General features: G+C 34.4%; 1 protein-coding gene and 1 long non-coding RNA gene across 2 annotated transcripts; one reads left to right on the plus strand and one right to left on the minus strand.

The window, feature by feature from the left end:
• Positions 1 to 260: 260 nt before the first annotated feature.
• LOC123656523 (glucose dehydrogenase [FAD, quinone]-like) lies at positions 261 to 18,922 on the minus strand. Its single transcript, XM_045592192.1, has 4 exons — positions 18,853 to 18,922; positions 3,685 to 3,786; positions 2,727 to 2,857; positions 261 to 2,093 (listed from the first exon to the last, which is right to left on the minus strand). Exons 1-4 carry the CDS (start codon positions 18,920 to 18,922, stop codon positions 504 to 506), a joined length of 1,893 nt encoding a protein of 630 aa, XP_045448148.1. The 3' UTR covers positions 261 to 503.
• Positions 18,923 to 20,939: 2,017 nt separating this feature from the next.
• LOC123656754 lies at positions 20,940 to 21,254 on the plus strand. The gene is made up of 2 exons (XR_006743590.1): positions 20,940 to 21,073; positions 21,170 to 21,254. It is a non-coding gene; the product is annotated as an uncharacterized LOC123656754 (long non-coding RNA).

Here is a 21,254-nt window from a genome sequence, read left to right on the forward strand (position 1 = left end):
GTCTTCGGCCTGTGTATTTCAAAGCCAGCAGTTGGATGGTTATCCCGCCATCGGTCGGCTTTTTAAGTTCCAAGGTGGTTGTGGAACCTTGTTATCCCTTAGTCGCCTCTTACTACACCCACGGGAAGAGCGGGGGCTATATTCTTTGATGCCGTAACCACCAGCGCACAACTGCTACAAAAGATAATTATTATAAAATTATTTTTTTTTGCAGGTTAGCCGATCGACGAACGTACATTAATGAAATACGAAACTCGGTTGTATTCATGTTTATTAAAAACATTACATTTAATTTATAAATTACTATAAACAATTGAATAAATTTAACTAAAAACATAAATCACAGATTTTGTTTCTTGTGCCACTTCCTCATGAAGGTTCCTATTGTATCTCCTCGCCCACCTCTTTGAATCAGCATTAATTCGAAAAATCTCAGGTCGGAGAACCCAGATACAGTCTTCATAACATGCAGCATCTTTACCGTCGTGAAACGGTAAGAAAGATCATTCTAAGCCATGGTCTTGTATCAAAAAATCTGATAAACGTTCTCCAATAGCGATTATTGCAGCGGCCGTGTTACCGCGAGGCACGTAAGGTAAAACTGAGGCATCACCGACTCGAAGGTTCTTTATTCCCTTAACCCTCAGCCGCTCGTCCACTACTCGGCCCAGCGCGGCCGTCCCGACCGCATGCTGCACCGAAAGCGTCAAGTGCCTTGCATAACACGGCCAGTAGCCATCTTCATCGACGCCAGGGCAACCAGAAATCTTCATTCGGTGTATCGAGGCATTGTATTTCTTGAAAAGTGGTGTATCTACCATATGTTCAATTATCTTTATGCCTCTGACCATTTCATCAACGTCTCTTTCATCATCTAAATAATTAGGAGAAATGGCGGGTGGTTTAAGTGGATCCGAACTCGCCAGACGAACCCAACCGCGAGATTTAGGCTGCAGAACCACCGACGATATCAAAATAGAAGCACTTTTACTATTTTCACTTAATACCTGCTGCAAAATATCCTTGTCCTTTGACAGTCCAAGGTTGATTAAATTTGGGGCTATAGAGCCTACTCCTTTATTTAAGTAAGCATAGATAAACTGTGCAGTTGGTAGCTCGCACTCTGGTCTATCATTCACTAAGCGCCTGAGAGTGTAGTTGTAACAGTTTGTGTTCACAAAAGCTGTGATATCGGTCAAACCGTTCGAAGACATCGGTCCACTTCTTGTCATAATCCACTGCAAAATTTCGAGAATTTTGGATCCAAGTACCGCAAAATCTGAAAAGGGGCGTTGATCATAATCAACTTTGATAAACAACAACGGTAAAACGTGGTCTGACATGTCATCGCCAACTGATAAATCTGATTTGACAGGTATTCCAAATTCTTTCAAATGGTCTTTCGGTCCTACGCCTGAAAGCATTAATAACTGAGCTGTTCCAATAGATCCAGCGCTGAGAACGACTTCGTGTTTTGCGTATAATCGCAATGTTTTATTTCCTCTTTGTACTGTGACTCCCCGCGCTACGTTGTTCTCGTCAATGATGACTCCTGTACACTGCGTGTTCTTTGCTATCCTCAACTTTCTCTTAACACTCTTCATTTCTAAATACGTATTAGCAGTGCTCATTCGCTCACCACGGTGTGTGAAACCCAAAATACGAGAAACACCTATTTGTGATTGAGCGTTAACATCTGGATTATATGGGAAATTAAGAGATTCCAAACTATCTATCAACCTTTTATGCCAGGGATTGTTCGAATCTCCGAAATAATCGATTGAGACGACGCCTGAGGTGTTATGGTAGGGCGCTGACGACTTTGGCAGATGTTTTAAGCTAACGAGTCTTTCGTATCTCAAGAAGTAGGGTTCGATGTCTTTCCAGGTCCAGCCGGTGAGGTTGAAGTCATAGTCCTGCCTGTTACCACGGGTGTACATCATGTAATTGATGCTGGTTGAGCCTCCGAGACATCGGCCACGCGAAAAATGACACCTCTTTCCCACGGATGAGAGACAGGACTTGTTGTTAGGTATTGTGTCGTAGTACCAATCGAGAGACGAAGCTGTCAGTGTTATCGCCGCAGACGGTATCTAAAACATATTAACAATTCGTACATCAATTATTAATAATCTTAAATCGTTGTTACTTAAATTAATTATTATTAATTTCTTACGACGTTTATTTTAAATCTAGCTTCATGGACTTCACAGAACTCATTACCCAACAGTACAAATAGAGAAGTGTCTTTAAAATGTCAGCACTAGATAACGACGTAAAACGAACGTGAATTACTAAATTATTAATTTACTACATTTATCGATATTTATCCATGCTGTTTTATTATAATTAATTATCCATTACTAAGAGTTGCTGACAGCTTTTCTCGCCTAGGAATCTGTAATATTTACATACAGAGCCTAAAGCAATATATAATAATAATATTAGGTACAATTCATGACCTCTTGGACCACATTTATGGTTCACCTTTCAAACGCTAGAGCTACCAGACTGCTTGCAGAGCTCGCTGTCGATCATGCTTTATAAAACATTCGCGCGAAAAATTATTCCCTTAGCTTTTTGAGATTTCGCGATAAGTCAATGGCCATACGATTTTTTTAATAATACAGGAAGATTTTTGAAGTAAGATCAAGTAGATCGTAGGATGATTACGTTTTAACGAGAAAACAAATACTTAAGATTTATAGTGTGAGTGAAGATTCTACCTTCGTCAGTAAATGTGGATCCCCACCCGCCTCGATAAGAAGCACGTGTCTGCCTGCAAGCGCGAGGCGCGCGGCGACCGCGCTGCCCGCAGCCCCTGCGCCGACTACGATATAATCGTACACATCCCCGTCTGAAAAAGATATTATTCAATCAAAAATGACTTCATTCAAATAGGCTTCAAAAGCACCTTCGAATCGTAATCTTGCGAATTTCAATTTTAATCATCATTCAAAGTGAAGCTACCACCGATTCAAAATGTAGGTTCTGCAGAGAATAAGCGGCATATTAATTGTATTAGTATGGTAAAAACGATACATACAAACATAAGAAAAACTTAACTAAACCAGCCTATAGGTAAACATCCCTCTACTGGGCGGACGCCCAACGTCTTGTACTCTATATTTTATGCCAAACAAAAAGATTTCTCCCGTCTTCTTTTTATTCTTTGATGAATGAATAAATCGGACTCTCTTACATGAGAACAGCGCTGAACAGAATAATTGCTATACGATGTATCTCTCTCTCTTACTTCAGCTTATTACAGTCCATATCTGGACATAGGCCTCCTCGAATTCGCGCCAAACATGTGATATTATGTATATTATAGGTGAACTCTAACGACATCGAGTTTTATTTAAATTCTTTGAGTAATTAACTGAGGTCGGGGAAAGTACCTCGACCTTACAAAAGATTACAGCTAAATAATATTGCTTTCAAACAGTGTTTTATTCCTTTGGGTGAGTAGGGTGACCAGAGCTCCTGAGGGGAATTGGGGATAGGGTCGGCAACGCGCTTGCGATGCTTCTGGTGTTGCAGGCGTCTATAAGCTACGGTAATCGCTTACCATCAGGTGAGCCGTACGCTTGTTTGCCGACCTAGTTGTATAAAAAAAAGTTTGGTCATGATACTCAGCTTAAAGTATATTTTGCTTTAGTATCGCTTATTCTCCTAAATTACCTGAAATTTTATCGCCGAAATGCAGAAACCCGGGACGACCCCCATCGAACCCCAGGTCGCGCAACTGACCGCCCAAGATCAGTGCGACTACCACCGTCGCCACTGGAAAGAAAAATGTAAATAAATAAATATGTCTTTCATAATATAAAAATGTGAAGAAAAAATCTGCCAAAAAAATAAGAATATATTTTACTACTCAATTATAACCACTTTTTTCACCTTTAAGTTTGTGCTATATTATCATAGTATTATATTATCATTTGAATTTGTTTAACCCGTGGACGCCTCAGCAACATCACGTCCATGTCTGTGTTTCCGAAAACTATAACCTGGGGATCTTTAAGTTGCGAGTGAATAGGCTACTTCTAGGCAAGCGTTCTCCATCTTAGACCGCATTTTCACTTATCATCAGGTGAAATAGTGGTCAAACGCAAGCCTATCACTGTATAAAAAAAAAACATCACAAACTTTCTCACCACAGGAGCACCACTTGAATTATCTATATATAGATGATATTTTGGCAAGATTCTACGACATTGAAATAATAAATCTTTCATCTAAACTAATATTATAAAGCTAAAAGCTAAAGAATATGGTACTTTCAGTAGTGAGAAATAAATTATAAAATTTGATAATAATTAAAATTTATGTAAAAATACACTTAAATATTCTGATTTGTAATCATAAAAGCACATTATTGTTTTATTATATTGAAATTTAAAGTCGTATATTTTAATCTGTATATCACGTGACCTAAAACACGAACCGCCATGGCATGACGTCATACGGACAATAACAAAGTTCTGTCAGAGCTGTAAACAGCCAGGTAAATATCTATCAACATTAACTTCAAGGATTAATACTTGTGCTCTTTCGTTAGTGCATTTCATTTGTACCTATATATTTATTAAAATGCAAAAAGGTTTTGTAAAAGCAGATAAGTACGAATCTGCCAAAAATTTATTCAATGATGGTTGCAAAGTTTTTTGCATGTAACCCAGACTTCTGTTCTGCCGAATTTCGGAATGTTAAAACATCTTTGTAAGTATTACTTGTTATATTATACTATTTTTTTTAATGTAGGTATACTTAATATAAAAAATTATGTTAGAAAGTGTTAGTTTGTTTTATTCCTTATGTTACTGCCAAATTAAGACTTAATAGTTTTTTTTAATGCTAGTATTTGTACAGCTAGACACTACACACCAACGATAGCTATTGTAATTCATTATTTTACACAAAACACCAAATATTTGTAGCTGTTAACGTTGAACGACAAAGAGTATATGTATAAGGTATTGACTTTTGACGTATTGAACGAGTTCGGTCTTACATACGTCATACACGACTTTTGTTCCTAACAATATTACGTCACCAAATGGTTGATAGCGTTTTCGCGGAAATAAAAAAGGTTTAAAATATAATTTAATTTTATGGTATGAAAGCGTATTTATTTTGCCGAAATATATTTTTTTTTGTGGCTTTTTATTAGAAAATCAACATTTTGAAGTACTTTTTCGAACATAGTGGAATACCCTATTTGTTTGTTGTTGAATTGAAAACTCATTTTTCTGTTTAGATTGTCCACTTATCGAGAAAAGCTATAGGCTATATAACATCACACTACGACTAATATAAACTGAGCATTAGTAATAAATATTAGAAAAATGGTAAAAAAATATTCTATTATGAGACCTTCCGTCTGCGTAAACGGTTAATTTGATTGCCATTAAAAGTTCTGGAAAAATGTTCGCGACAGCTTCCAGACCTCTTAAGGCTTGCTCATTATAATCTTTTTGAAGGTTATCAAGTTTGTTCTAAAATAGTGCAGTATTATGAAGACTTTCGAATACTTATACATAATTAAATTTCAATGAATATCTTAGGAATTAGGAGATGAATTTTTAATATGTACGATTTTATTTTTGTGTTACCCACACATTAGGAATTCTTAACATTTTTGAATACTTAAACCGAAAATAAAATTATCATATCAAAAATTTCGACGTAGCGGATACATCGTTCCATAGCTTAATTGGCTAGAGCGCCGACAAGGTCAGTCGGAGACGCGGGTTCGATCCGCGCTCGCTGGAATGGTCAATTTTGGATGTGATATTCAAAAATGTTTAGATGAATTTTTATTATTTATCGCGGACATGACTTATACCAAAACTATCTGTAAATATTTAGTTCTTAAGTTGTGATTGTAAATATGTATAATGTTTGATAAACTATTGTTATCATTTTTATAAAAAAATATATTAGTAGATCTCATAGAATAACTCTGCAACGACTTGATTATGACAAAAAGTGAACAGGTGGTTTTATTGCATTACTATTAGCCATGCATACGAGTATAAATCCTTATGAATGAAAAATACTTCATCAACAACTTTATGTACATAAGATAAACTTTTTTCTTTTATAGTTTTTATTAAGACGCATTGTTTAGGAGATAATGTATATTTGTGTTTGATCGCAAACAAAAAAATCGACTTCAATTACATCGACAATTAATACAATGTGCAAATCAAAAAGTACTAATCAGATATCAATTAAATTTATATGGGACCACGTGACAAGCAACATTTTTTAATAAAAAAAATAATCATCGAAATCGGTTCACTCAGTATAAAGTTCTGAGGTAACATACATAAAAAAAATACAGTCGAATTGAGAACCTTCCCCTTAATAATGGTTTAATAATTGTGTTTGCTCGCAAACGAAAAAAAAACCGACTTCAATTACATCGACGAGTAATACAACGTAGATCGACGAAAAAATAGTCAAGTAACTACGCGTTATCAAAGATTACTCAAAAAGTAGTTATCAGATCTCAATGAAATTTATATATGACCACATGATAAACATCAACTTTCGATTAAATTAAAGATTATCAAAATCGGTACACCCAGTAAAAAGTTATTGTGGATTTTCGAGAGTTTCCCTCGATTTCTCTGGGATCCCAGCATCAGATCCTGGTTTCCTTATCATGGTACCAAACTAGGGATATCCCCTTTCCAACAAAAAAAAATGATCAAAATCAGTACATCCAGTAGAAAGTTATGCGGTATAATACAACGTAGGTCGACGAAAAAAGCGTCAAGTAAAAACGCATTATTAGATTATTAGATAACTCAAAAAGTAGTTGTTAGATCTCAAATAAATTTAAATGGGACCAATTGACACACACCACCTTTCGATCAAAAGAAAATTTGTCGAAATCGCTACACCCAGTCAAAAGTTCAGAAAGTAACATACATTAAAAAAATACAGTCGAATTGAGAACCTCCTCCTTTTTTGGAAGTCGGTTAAAAATCATTCAGTACCTTTTTTCAACAAATTAACGCAGGTCGTCGCAAACGAGGAGATCGCTTTCCGAGCACGAGGTTAATTTCAAACATAATTTCATCACTTGAAATATTAGCCATGGAACAAAACTATGTTTACCACTTTTTAACCGACTTCAAAAAAAGAAGGAGGTTACTCAATTCGACCGTATATATATATATATTTTTTTTATGTATGTTCGGAGATAACTTCTTCGTTTATGAACCGATTTTGATAATTCTTTTTTTGTTGGAAAGGAGATATTCATAGTTTGGTACCATGATAAGGAAACCAGGATCTGATGATGGGATCCCAAAGAAATCGAGGGAAACTTTCAAAAATTGTAAGGGGTGACTAGTAAATTTAATCATGTTTTCATTAGGTACTGTAAAGCACTACTATTTAATAAAGGTCTGAAGTCGATCTGATGATGGAGAAGAGAGATAGTCGAGGGAACTCTTCACCAATTTATAGCAATTACCTGCTTTTTGAACTTAATTCGTTTCTATTGATGAGAACTTTGCACCTGTATGAATTATAAGTGCCATTACAGTCTGATGATGGAGACAAAAGTTAGTCGAGGGAACTCTTTAACGATTTATAGCAATTACCTGCTGTTTAAACTTAATTCGTTTCTATTGATGAGAACTTTGCATATATATGAGTTATAAATGCCATTTCAGTCTGATGATGGAGACGAAAAATAGTCGAGGGTACTCTTCAACGACTTGTAGCAATTACCTGCTGTTTGAACTTAATTCGTTTCTATTGATGAGAACTTTGCATATATATGAGTTATAAGTGCCATTTCAGTCTGATGATGGAGACGAAAGATAGTCGAGGGTACTCTTCAACGACTTATAGCAATTACCTGCTGTTTGAACTTAATTTGTTTCTATTGATGAGAACTTTGCACTTATATGAGTTACAAGTGCCATTAAAATCTGATGATGGAGACGAAAGATAGTCGAGGGAACTCTTTAAGAATTTATAGCAATTACCTGCTTTTTGAACTTAATTCGTTTCTATTGATGAGAACTTTGCACCTGTATGAGTTATAAGTGCCATTACAGTCTGATGATGGAGACAAAAGTTAGTCGAGGGAACTCTTTAACGATTTATAGCAATTACCTGCTGTTTGAACTTAATTCGTTTCTATTGATGAGAACTTTGCCTATATATGTGTTATAAGTGCCATTTCAGTCTGATGAGGGTTACGAGTAAATACTATAACAACAACCTGGCTACAATAACAAATACAAACAACACACACACAACAAACAAGTACAAAAAATATTATTAGATATGTCAAAACAATAACAGAATAATAACAGTATTCAACCTAATAGTCAATGAAACAAATTATGAAAGAAAACTGAATACAACTTATGAGTAGCTACTAGAGTAGTTATGGTTTTACTTGGCACCGACTTCAAAATTATAAAATATTTATATAATCATTTCTGATTAACTAAATCAAAATACGAATTACTTTGTACTAAGTAAATTTATTTTTCACTTTTTAGTTTCCTTTTTGAAGTCGGTTTTTTTTTTTTGTTAAAAATTATTTTATAGCTACAATTGCATCCCGAACTGTCCGAAAAACTTTATTTCATTATATATATTAAACGACCTCAACTAGGATTGATTCCTATGTCGGGCTCCGGAAACAGACACAATACACAAGAACAAACGCCCAGATCACGGCAAACATCTGTATGGCTTGTACTATGTTTGCTGTATGCGGGACTCGATCCTGCAACCGCCAGCGGAATAGAGAGGAACCAGTACTGTGACATCAAAGTATATAGGCAACTCTTCTACTTACCATCCCTCAAGATGACCATAGCGAACGACTAAATGTCACTGATACAAACTATCGCGAACGTCTTTATTCGGCCAAAATATGGAAGATTATGACAGTGAATGTATATAACAATTCATTGTATTCGGTGTATTACTATAAATATTTATGTTTATTATTCATTTCATTGTCTAAACGAAAATTACAAGCAAATACACAAAAAATAAGAGGAAAAGTGTTAAAACAAAAAATTTACATTCATTTAACAGTTTGTCTTTTTGGCTGTATAAAATATTTCGTTGAGTGACCGCAACTTTGATATCGAAAAATATTTGTTTTTGTGTATAAAACGATTAATCATTCGAAATCAAAATCAACTTTATTTAAATAGGCTTCGAAAGGACTCGTCATTGTATTTGAATTATTTCCTCCGACAGTGTGGTGAGTACTAATTTTCCGAAAATTGTAGAATACGAACGAGAGTGAGGACGTTATTATTTGGTGAATTTTCACCAAACAGTACTCGAATCGCACTGAATGTACTTTAGATATTTGTTGATGCTTTCAACTTATTGGGGGACAAGACGCCATAACCAACCTCTACAAAACTTACCGCGTTATATATATAGTACAACAAAAAGTATAGAGGAAATGAGGTTTTATTACAATAAATACAATAATTACGTTTGTAATTATTGAAGTCAGTTTTTTTTTAGCGAGCACAAACACAATTATTCTGTTTTGTGGGTTTTACGTTTATAATTTTTTTTAGCTTCAATTTAATTATTAGAATTAAAATTAATACATTTAAATTCAGAACTGGATTTTTTTTTTGAAGCTTATTATAAAGTTATCTATATTGTAAACTTAAATATAAAGTTCCTACTATTCATTTATGTTTAACTTCTGTGACTGTTAAATATTCTATCTTAATAATTTATATTTATAACAAGTATTTCCTATTTGTTTCTGTAATCTTTAGTGTGTTTTATGTACTTTACTGTTAACCAAAAAGGAAGCAACAAAAATTGACTTTTGATTATTCGACTCGCCTATTGGCGCAGTTTTTGTAGTGGTTCCGAATCCTGCCTGAGTCTGCGTGTAACGTATATGTATTTATATGTATTATATATATTTCTGAAAAAATATAGCTTTATCAGTCGGCTGTTACCTATAACAAAGGCATTAAGTTGCTTACCGTACGAACAGACGAGCGTGTATTAAAGAAAAAAATATATACATAGTAGAATTTTTTTTTCTATGACCCTCTTTAACTTGCTTACTATCAGGTGGGAGGCTTGTTTGCCATCCTTGTGGAATAAAAAAGGCAGCTTACCGAAAAAAAATAAGTTGAGTAAGACAGTCTTCCTCTTCAAATCTGGGTCAGCCTCAGGATTTGTCGCGTAACATCTGTCCAGGTGTTGCATCAAGTTTTTCCTGGAAAATTGTAAATTGTTCATGACTTAATTTTTTTTTGTCTGTAAACTAATACACGTAAATTATTTTTATACAAAAAAAATTATACAAAAATAATTTACATTGTATGCAATAAATTATTTTGCTTAAAATAAGTCAATCAATTAGTCTAGACTAACTCTCTAGACTTTGTATGATCCTATTATGTTACTAAAATGCTTAATTTACAAATGAATAAAAATAAATTGCCCAAATGTGCGTGCGTATAAACTGTGATTGACTGCACAAAGTTGGGTAATCCGTTATAAAAGAATAATAAAAAAAAAATAATCGACACATTCAAACATATCAAAACATGTTTATATAAAATAATAAATAATTGCGACAAACAAAGGCACAAAACTAATCATAAAAAATGCAATCGTAATATCGTCGAGAACCTCCTCCTTTTTATGTAAGTCAGTTAAAAATAAGCTTGGGCAAGTCAAAAGCGCAAAATCCACTATTTTCTGTCGTTAGCTTTTTGTCATTTCACATTATTTAGCAAAGCAAATGTTGATTTATAAAGCGCTTAAATGTTGATTTATAAAGCGCTATAAGTGGCGTTCGCTTAATAGGTATATTAATAAAAATTATAATATACTAGCTGTGTCCGCGACTTCGTCCGCGTGGAATTTAACAAAAAATCTATTGTTCAGTTAAAAAATTGTTATTTTGGTATATGTACCGTGTATATATCGAAATTAGTAAAAAGCGATTATTTTAATATTACAAACAGACACTCCAACTTTATTTATTTGTACATATAATAACTTCGTCAAGAAATTTAAACCAGAGCTATTTGCAACTCATTTAATTATTACGTAAAAGGTATGTCTAGTACACAAGATGGCGCAGATGCCTTTACTACTACGCTCGTAGTGCCATTATACTAAGACTGATTTGGTCCGTGCGCAGGAATGGCAACATGTCAGGGATTTTTTAATAGAAATGTAATAATTATGTACAACTAATTTTTTTACGTCATTTATTAAAAGTTTATATATTTTGTACTAGTTATACTATGTAGTTTGACTTGCAAAGTCTTGAAAGTAGTAAGCCTGTGTTAATAAGAATTGAATCTACAATTTTCTAAGTCACAGCATGAATTATCTTTCTCAAATTTTAGAGCGGCTCGACTAAGAAAGTCTCTCAACGTTGCAGAAGATCATATCTAAGTATATATTACTTGCTTTTAGTGTTGTGTTCCTGTGGCGAGTAAAGTTTAGATTATGATTGGCAACGCGCTTGCAATGTTCCTGGCATTGTCTATAAAATAAGTCGAACCCGCATCTCCGACTGACCGTGTTACTGCTCTAGCCAATTAAGCTATAGAACGATGTACATCGAATAGAGAAGAGAAATCGATAGATCGAAATCTTTGATATTCGAATTTATATTCGGTCTAAGCGACCGTGGCGTCGTCTATAGTGAGTTCTTTACAAAACCCGTAACTATATAATGTTAAGAATTTCCTAATGTGTGGGTAACACAAAAATAAAATAATACAAATTAAAAAAGTGTATTGTTAAAGTAGCTGGCTTTTGGCGTGAAAAGGTTTCAATCATCCATCCATCCTTATTATTTATCAAATAAGGATGGATGGATGATTGAAACCTTTTCACGGGCTTATAATGTATTTATTAGTATTAATTCCACCCTGCATGACAATTTTTAATATCCAAAATACGTAAACGAACTAAACGCATATAGGAAGTTAATGAAAATAATTGGTCGATTTTTATGACTAATTCTATAACTCATAACGAGATATTTTATAGCCTAATAATAATGATATCTTATCTTGAAAATAGTTCCAAATTAAGTAATAACGCCTAATATCTTTCGACATACAAACATACCACATCTCTATAACATCAGTATATATGTAGCTGCCAGCTGTCTTTGACCTAGAAAAACTAATCAGCAATTCCTATGAAATTACGTCGCCGCTGTTTAAGGTAACAAATTATTTCAAATTACATAAAGATCGTGCATTTACCTTTAAACCAGTAGACAATATAGTATCAAGTTAAAATTACGTTATATATATGTAATCAGTCCCTTTTATTACTACTATTAGCGCCCTGGGCGAGATTTCAAGGGCGCCCCCTGATTGCAATTCAATCCCATATTAAGAAAGCAATTATATAATTTTTTGCAATTAAGTTTTTTCAAAAACTTAAGCTTAGAAGACCTCCTTACCTGACTAGCACCCATACAGGTATAGTTAATAATATTCACAACTCAATTCATACATTTGGATACAGTTCTACTTGTAGGTTGCAATCTTTTATTTAAAAAAAAAGATTGGGTCGAAAAATCAGATAGCCTGTGCCCTTTTATATCCAGCGCCCTGGGCGGTCGCCCCACTCGCCCTACCCTAATAATAGCACAGACATTGGTATCTTATTTTCACCAAGGCAGATGCGTACTGCTGGCTTTGAAATACACAGGCCGAAGACGGGCAGCAGCGTCTTAGGTGCGACAAAGCCAGCCCTGCGGTCACCAACCCGCCTGCCCAGCGTGGTGACTATGGGCAACACACATGAGTTCACGCATTTTTGGCGTGAACTTGTGGAGGCCTATGTCCAGCAGTGGACTGTATAGGCTGTAATGTAATGATGAGATGCGTACTTCGTCCCAAAACCTTCAAAGTTTGAGGCTATTTTGCACTCACATGCGTATAAAACAACCGCTCTGGTGTAGTGGGGCGAGTAGTCGCCCAAAACGCTGACGGGTTGCGGGTTCGATTCCCGCTCGAGATGAATATTTACATTTGTACAAATATTTCTTTCCGGTTTGATGTATGTCCTTGTGTATCTCCCCACCGTGCCTCGGAGAGCACGTTCAACCGTCAGTCCCAGTTATTATCATAAGTAGGGAATATATCCGCCAACCCGCAGTGAAGCATCGCGGTGGATTAAGCTCCAATACTTTTCCTACATGGAGAAAGAGGCCTACACCCAACAGTGGGATGATGCAGGCTGATTACGAATGCGGATGCGCTTGTGATTAAACTACTGCAACATATATAATATTAGTATTTAGTTGTGGTTGCGTATTGCTCTTTTTTTCTGCTAGGCGGTTGTTGTTTGTTAGCACGGTCCGCGTGATGTGGTTTGCCTCTTGCGTATGCAGCGTATATGATAGGAGCTGGGAGTGCAGAGCTACGTGATGCATCGAAGACCCGAACCGCCTAAGTGCTATTATTTAACCCCCAATCATGTGCCACGAATGGTACGAACCCACGTTATTTCAAGATCTTCAATTTTATAAATTTGTTCTTATTATTAAAGATTTATTATACCTTATCTTATGGAGGTATGAGAGTTCATAATTTAAATTTTAGCATCTAATTTGTAATTTTTAATTTAATCGTACGCAGTGTGAGTTGTGTTTCACGGTAATAAATTAATCTGAATCTGTTATTTTTATTTAAACATCCTTCAATTTTATTTTATAATTTTTTTTTGGTTCGCCGCTTAAAAGATAATTCTTTCAAAAATTATTATGTTAATGCGCGACACTACAGCTTAAGCGGACTGCTCAAAAATTGTCTGCAGCCCAATCGTATGGCGTACTTTGATATCTCCCCTCTTCTCTTTGGCCTTAGTCCGTCTATTGCAGACGATTTAGACAGTATCAGACAGACACTGTGTCGCCTAGGACACTCTTCAGAAAAACGCAGAATTGCCTAAGCTCCGCGCCATCCTCTTAACCTCACTGGCTAGGCCCACAGGAACGACGAGTCGATAGGTGTGAAGCCAGTTTGGCTGGAGGAGTTTTTTTGTATTTTATAGCGATACCACGAATGATTTTGTGCCAGGTTTATCCCTCGGTCGCTTTTTACGACCCCACGGGAAAAAAGGGGGTGGTGCTATTCTAGTCGGCCGACACCACACGGCGAATTTATGATATTTCATATATAACTTAAGTATTATGATATAAATGGTGAAGCTTTTAATCTCATTGCTTCCTATGTTAGAATAATAATGCTAATAGATTTCAATGTCAATGTACAATAAACGAAATTAAGTCTTCTGAATCTGTGCTAAAAAGGAGTATTCCACTGGAATCAATTTTAGGTCCATTTGTTTTTTTAATATACAGTACCTGTGTAACCGAACGTAGCTAGGTATTTTTAGTAAATCGTGTTTTTTTTGTAAATTATTTTTAAATAGATTTTACATATTTATAAAATATGAATAATTATTTTGTTACCGACAATAATAAAAAATATAAATAAATATAAAAAATCAAAAATATAAAAATTATTAAAAAATAATAATGATAAAATATAGATAATATTTTCCGATTTCACTGTTTAACTGGTTATTTAAATAGAAAATCACGAGTGCAATTAGAAAAAAAAAGGAAAAAAATAATTGATCCTCAGAGACATTGATTCGAACCATTGTCTTCTCGGTTGATCCCGATCGGCCGATTTCCCACCGAGCTATTACAACTTTAATGTCGCGAAATTATCTTCGTATTCTAACGATATTGTAGCCATTTTTTCATTGCCTAAAAGCAGGGAAAAAACGACATTTTCTAAAAATGAATCCCAGCTAGATTTATTTATTTCCCCCGGAATCCCCCTGCATACTACATTTCATGAAAATCGTTGGAGCCGTTTTCGAGATTCAAATTCTATATATACATATACAAGAATTGCTCGTTTAATAGTATTAGATAAATGGTCTAACATTTTATGTTAAGGATATTTAGGATATAGTGTTATTCGCTGATGATACATCGTTTATTCAGTTTTATAGTATTAAAGTTGTTAGGATAAAAAATGATTATGACAACAAGCGTTGCTTCGTCGCAAATATAAAACTAGTACTACAAAACCAAGTTAGTACAAATAACTTTGTTTTGAACGCCAATAACGCGTTGTATTTGCGATGCCCAATGTTAAACATCCTAATAACTATTTGGAAGTAAATAAAATGAATCTTATTGTTTTAAATTTCCATGGTTCTTAACATTATTTGAATTCGTTTTATCGGGATTTTTACCATGTACCTTTTTATCTTTGAGGCTCCGATATTTCGGCGCAGTTGCATGCGCCATGGTCACGGAGGAACTGTTTGGTTTTTGCGGGTAGATGTTATGGGCAGACATATCGGTCTACCCTCCGTCTCAGCTCTCAAAGATAAAAAGGTACATGGTAAAAATCCCGATAAAACGAATTCAAATAAAATGAATCTTATTACTATTGACACCAAAATTTTCTATAGAATACATTTGGACTTCAGTGGAATTCCCATTTGACATTTACCTACTAGAACCCTGACTAGAAGACTTGGCTTTCTGCAGCAATCACGATTAGAAAAATACGTCAACTGACGTCGCTACTACTTGATAAGTATATAATGGTTGTTTTTACGACGTACATAAATATTTCCGTTAAAATTTAAAAAAAAATCTAAATTGAAACTTTATATCAAAAAAATATTTAAAAGTGTCTTCATAATGTTCGTTTTGAGATTAAATTAAAAATTCTTAATGATTGATATTTGTTGTAAAAAGTAACTAAGAAAATTCTTGCCAGCCCTTCTCTACATTAACTAACACGTGGTTCAATAAGTCCCGAGACTAAGTACTAAAAAAAGGTCTTTTTTATAAAATTAATTTTTATTCATCAACATAGTCTCCTCCAAGAGCGATACAGTCCCTCCAACGCTTTTCTAACTTTTCTATCCCATGTGTGTAGAACGATTTGTCTTTGGCTTCAAAATAAGCGTCCGTTGCTGCGATAACTTCACTATTTGAGTCAAATTTCTTACCCTGAAGCATTTTTTTGAGGTCTGCAAACAGCCAGTAATCGCTGGGGGCCAAGTCTGGCGAATAAGGGGGATGAGGAAGCAATTCGAAGCCCAATTCGTTAATTTTGGCCATCGTTCTCACGGACTTGTGACAAGGCGCGTTGTCCTGGTGAAACACCACTTTCTTTTTGTTAATGTGAGGCCGTTTATCCGCAATTTCGTACTTCAATCGCTCCAATAAGCACATGTAATAGTCACTATTTATATTTTGCCCCTTTTCAAGGTAGTCGATGAAAACTATTCCATGCGCATCGCAAAATATAGACGCCATAACCTTACCGGCCGATTTCTGAGTCTTTGGACGCTTCGGGCGGCTTTCACCAGCCGCTCTCCACTCCGCTGCCTGCCGATTGGATTCCGGAGTGAAATGGTATATCCAGGTTTCATCCATTGTTACATACCGCCGTAAAAAATCCTTTTTATTATGATTCATCAGCGCCAAACATCGCTCTGAATCATTGATACGTTGTTTCTTTTGATTATTTGTAAGCAAACGCGGCACCCACTTAGAAAAAAGCTTTTTCATGGCCAATTTTTTATGTAAAATAGTGAAAACACTACCAGCTGAAATCTTCACTATCTCGGCTATCTCTCGCACTTTTACCTTCCGATCTTCCAATACGATTTTGAAGACTTGGTTAATATTTTGTTGAGTCACTGCTTCATTTGGACGACCTGAGCGTTCCCCATCATTGGTGTCCATGCGACCGCGTTTGAAGTCGGCATACCACCGACAAATGGTTGCTTTAGAGGGAGCTGATCCTGCATAACATTTTATAAGCCATTGCTGTGCATCAACGGTATTTTTTCCCATTAAAAAACAATGTTTTATCAACACGCGAAACTCGTTTTTTTCCATTGTATCTAAATTACAACCGTAGCGTCACTTAAATGTTTCAAAATCAATAGTTTTATTGTTCCATTTTTAAAAATTTGACACATATTCTTGTATTGATAGCCAGTACTTTTTAAAAATCAAAAGAGTTTTTAATATATGCGCCATTTCCAGGTTAGTCTCGGGACTTATTGAACGATCTAGTACATTCCTAATCCGTTAAAGTTTTACACTAACCGTAATTAATTTATTAAAGAAATATATTTCAATAAAAACAAGAAGATATTTTTTTTTATTTAATTCCAAATTCCAACCATATGCGCTGACGCGTGTTACGATGTTTTTATGTTTCATGCGGTTAGCATAATTTGAATTTACTTTTATAATGCTATTTGATATAATATCAAATAGCTCTCAAATACTCAAAATTCAATTGGTAAGAGCTTAATCATTGACTTACGATTACGATCATGATTCAGCTTGTAACATCCCACAGCTGGGCATAGATCTTTTTTTAACGTTGTAAGAGAAGGATCAATATTCCTTATTGTCATCATTTCCTATAGTAAACATTCAAACAAAATTTACTATCTTAAGAAGAATACTTTATTTCTTTGCCAATAGTAACAGCCCGAGCTGATGGCTTTATGTGCTCTCCAAGGCAGAGTGTCAGCTATTAGCTCCGACTAGAAACCCGCTCCTAATGGGAATCGACTCACTACCATCGACTTTAATAACGCTTCTGTAATCCCTTCACCAAAACGTTGACGACTGCTATGAGTAAAAGACACCATAACATTTGTATAAATTCTTTCGCGTGAAATAGATAAAATAATTAAAACGTATATGATTAAGAATTTAAGGTTGAAAATTATTACCAAACAAAAAATTTGTAAGTACCTAATCGTAACGTTTTCGCGAAAATTATATTTATTACATGAAAAATATGATCAAGGGTATGACGCAGTTAGAAAACTTTTTATTACTTTTTTTCACAATATGAATAGAATTTTGTAATTAAAAATGAAACTGCATATAATAAATGTTAAATAAAGTACCTAGATGACCGAGATTAGCACGGTTTTTTGTTTTGCTTTTTTTTTTGTAATCGTATTTTTTTTGGAAATTTTATTTGAATACGAATTACATACTGATTGTATATGAACTACTCGTAGTTATTTTAATTAAAAAAAACACAAGTTTTTTTTTTTAATTTATTGGCCAATTATAAACATTATATTTTGCAATTTAAGCACCACGAAAACGTCGCGGGCTTATCTGGGTACAGAGACTCACTCAGTTAAATCAGTTTGTTTTTGTAAAAAATATTTTTTATAACGTGATTTGATTATCGTGGTACTCTTTCTCACGACGAACTGTCAAACTGTCAAAAGAACTAGAAGAAGAAGAAGAAATACATTTCTTGCAGTTCTTTTGACAGTTCGTTAAGATATTCAGGTATTAAATAGTCGTCAGTTAGGTTTTGGCAAGTAATGTTTAAGGTTTGAATCAAGATGACGTAAGCCTATAGGTCTTAGTTTTTCATTTAACAAGGTTGTATTATTAATTTGGGTTAGAACAGAAAATTTAACTTTATCATATATATTCATAACATTACAATGACGAAAGAGCTGATTATGGTTGTTCTTATAATTATTAAGTATGCGTTTTGTAAATATTTTCCAAGTTTGATCTTTAGGATCTGCCGTAACTACTAACACCATAATCGATACCGAAGCCAGGCCACGTATAGGAGCCGCAGTGTCTGGTATGGTAATTTGGCTTTGAGTGTACTTAGTTTGCTTAATAATGATCTTAATATTGTGCAATTAGAAAAAAAAGGAAAAAAATATGGAGTCATGGTGATTTGAACTCGGGTCGTCTCGTTTTGCGATCAGCAGATTTCCCACCTGAGCTATTTACCTTGGCGTATTCACAGTGGCGAAATTCAGCTTCGTATTCTAATGATATTGTAGTCATTTTATCATTGCCTAAAAACGGATAAAACGATATTTTCTAAAAATTAATCCTTACTAGATTCATTTATCGCCCCCGAAATAATCTGCATACTAAATTTCATGAAAATCGTTGTAGCCGAGATTCAGTTTATATAGTTATATATACAAGAATTGCTCGTTTAAAGGGATTAGATTAGATTAACAATGATTGGAAGCCTATTTAATTTACCTATACACTGACTCTCTCGCATGTACGCTACTTACATGTCAAACAATTATAATCATGCTATATATATTATGACATTTTTGTGTCTAAATTCAAGAATCCGGTTAGAAAATAAACAAAAACTACAATTCTTACAAAAAAACAATTCACATGTGACGTCTCCAACTGAGTGATTTGCCCTCAAACGGTGTATCAGTTGATTGATCTTTTATACTTATACTAACTCCAAGCAACCGGAAATTATAATAATAATAATAATAAATAAATAAATAATAAATAAATATCTACACAATACACACACGGTCGTCTGTTCCTAAAGTAAGCAACTTAATGCTTGTGTTATAGGTTACAGCCTATAACACAAGCAATACTGGTATATAGCTACATATTTTTTTTTCGATAAACATACTTATAAATAATACATATATAAATATATAAATAAATATTTATATTACACCCAGACTCGAGGTGGGAATCGAACCCACAACCCTCGGAGCAGAAAGCAGAGTCACTACAAACTGCGCCAACGGGCTAGTCAGAATTGAAACCACAATCATATAATTTCAAGTAATATGAGTAACTGGAATGTGTTAGATGCTTTGAATACAAAGAATAATACTCATTCATCACTTAGTAATTGTATGCACGCTTAATCACTCATATTGTAAGTTAATGAAATACTTACAGTAAACGCGTACCCAATGCACTTGCAAGTAAACAAATAACATGTTTATGCTGAGAATTTTTTTTAATACAAGGTCAACAAACAAGCGTACGACTCACCTGATGGTAAGCAAATACCGTAGCTTATAGACGCCTACAATACTAGAAGTATCGCAAGCGCGTTGCCTACCTTACTCCCAATGCCAAGAGCTCTGGCCACATTACTCGCCACAGAAACACAACATTTCTGTGCTGTGATCTTTTGTAAGGGTACTTTCGCAGTAGGGCTGCTCTAAATTTTAAGCAGAATCTTTACCGTTCAGTCTGTAAAGTCCCACTGCTGGACACTGGCCTCATTCCCCATGTAGAAAACATTTTCATCATATAAGCTGTCAATTAATTGAATAAGTGACAGAGAATTATACGGACGCTGCTGGCTCAAATACTAAATAAAAATTGCATTACCAATTTTTTGTTTAAGATTTAAATGAATATTTTTAGGTTTAGCTCACGAAATTGATACTAACTATTCTAATTAACTGTAGGATGTACATTAAAATTCAGATGTCTAGCCAGATAAATAAAACAATTATAACCAAGTATTTTTAACACAAATTTTAAGAGTTTGGTATAAGATCTAGCCTAATTGGTGATTAATGCTAATTATCTGCATTATACTATCAGCCTGTAAGCATTCCATGCGGAAAAAAAGGCTATTTAGCTCTGAAGGAGGCTAGACTTTGCGTATTTGACGCATTCTTATTTATAATGAAACAACTTTTTCGGATTTTATCGCGGTTTATTAAGTTTTTTAGATGTTTTAGAACTATCGTTTGTAACGTAGTAAAATTGTGGTGCATAGCGACATCTAGTTATAGCCGCGGTATTACTGTTGATCCTGGTATTGAGGTTTATCTAGCGAAGCTTGCGGGCTCACTAGATGGCGTGCTTGGAGAGTTGCTATGTATTTGCACGGTTTTGTTTTTACATTGTTTCATGTTTAAATATTTATTTAATTGCTTAGGATTTTTGTCTAAATTGTTTTTATAAATAATATTAAAAAAAAATAAAATATATAGATTTATTTCGGTTTGCTGTATTGGATAAATTTTTAATTTTGAGTGGCAACACTGCCAGATTAAAAAGACTTTCGCTTCGACCATGATTGGGAACGGCGAGGGAAAGATTTCACGTTTTCGTGTTTTGTTGGCCAGGTTCGCCTGCATATTAAAAATTATGTCTCTGAAGTAGAGAATAATAATTTTATTTATCTCAACAATAATGGTGAGTTAATTTCGATATTTTGGTGGGACCTTTTTCCCTTTGTGTTTGTGATAACCTTTAGGTGTCATATTAACTCGTAATTTACTTTTGTTACAGCTTCCTTATTTTGTTCATTTTGAAATAGATATTTTTATCTGATTTCGGGGATGGTGGGAACGAGAGATTACATTTATGCAATCTA

Source organism: Melitaea cinxia, chromosome 9 (assembly GCF_905220565.1).
Source record: "Melitaea cinxia chromosome 9, ilMelCinx1.1, whole genome shotgun sequence".
NCBI lineage: Eukaryota > Metazoa > Arthropoda > Insecta > Lepidoptera > Nymphalidae > Melitaea > Melitaea cinxia.

Bases quoted from the DNA above. Each gene is read 5' to 3' on its own strand.
- LOC123656523 (XM_045592192.1), bottom strand. From the start codon at position 18,922: ATGACTACAATATCATTAGAATACGAAGCTGAATTTCGCCACTGTGAA. The intron at 3,787-18,852 runs GTGGGAAATCTG...TTTTCTTTCCAG, and splicing joins CGCCAAGGTAAATAGCTCAG to TGGCGACGGTGGTAGTCGCA. The intron at 2,858-3,684 runs GTAATTTAGGAG...TATCTTTTTCAG, and splicing joins TTTCGGCGATAAAATTTCAG to ACGGGGATGTGTACGATTAT.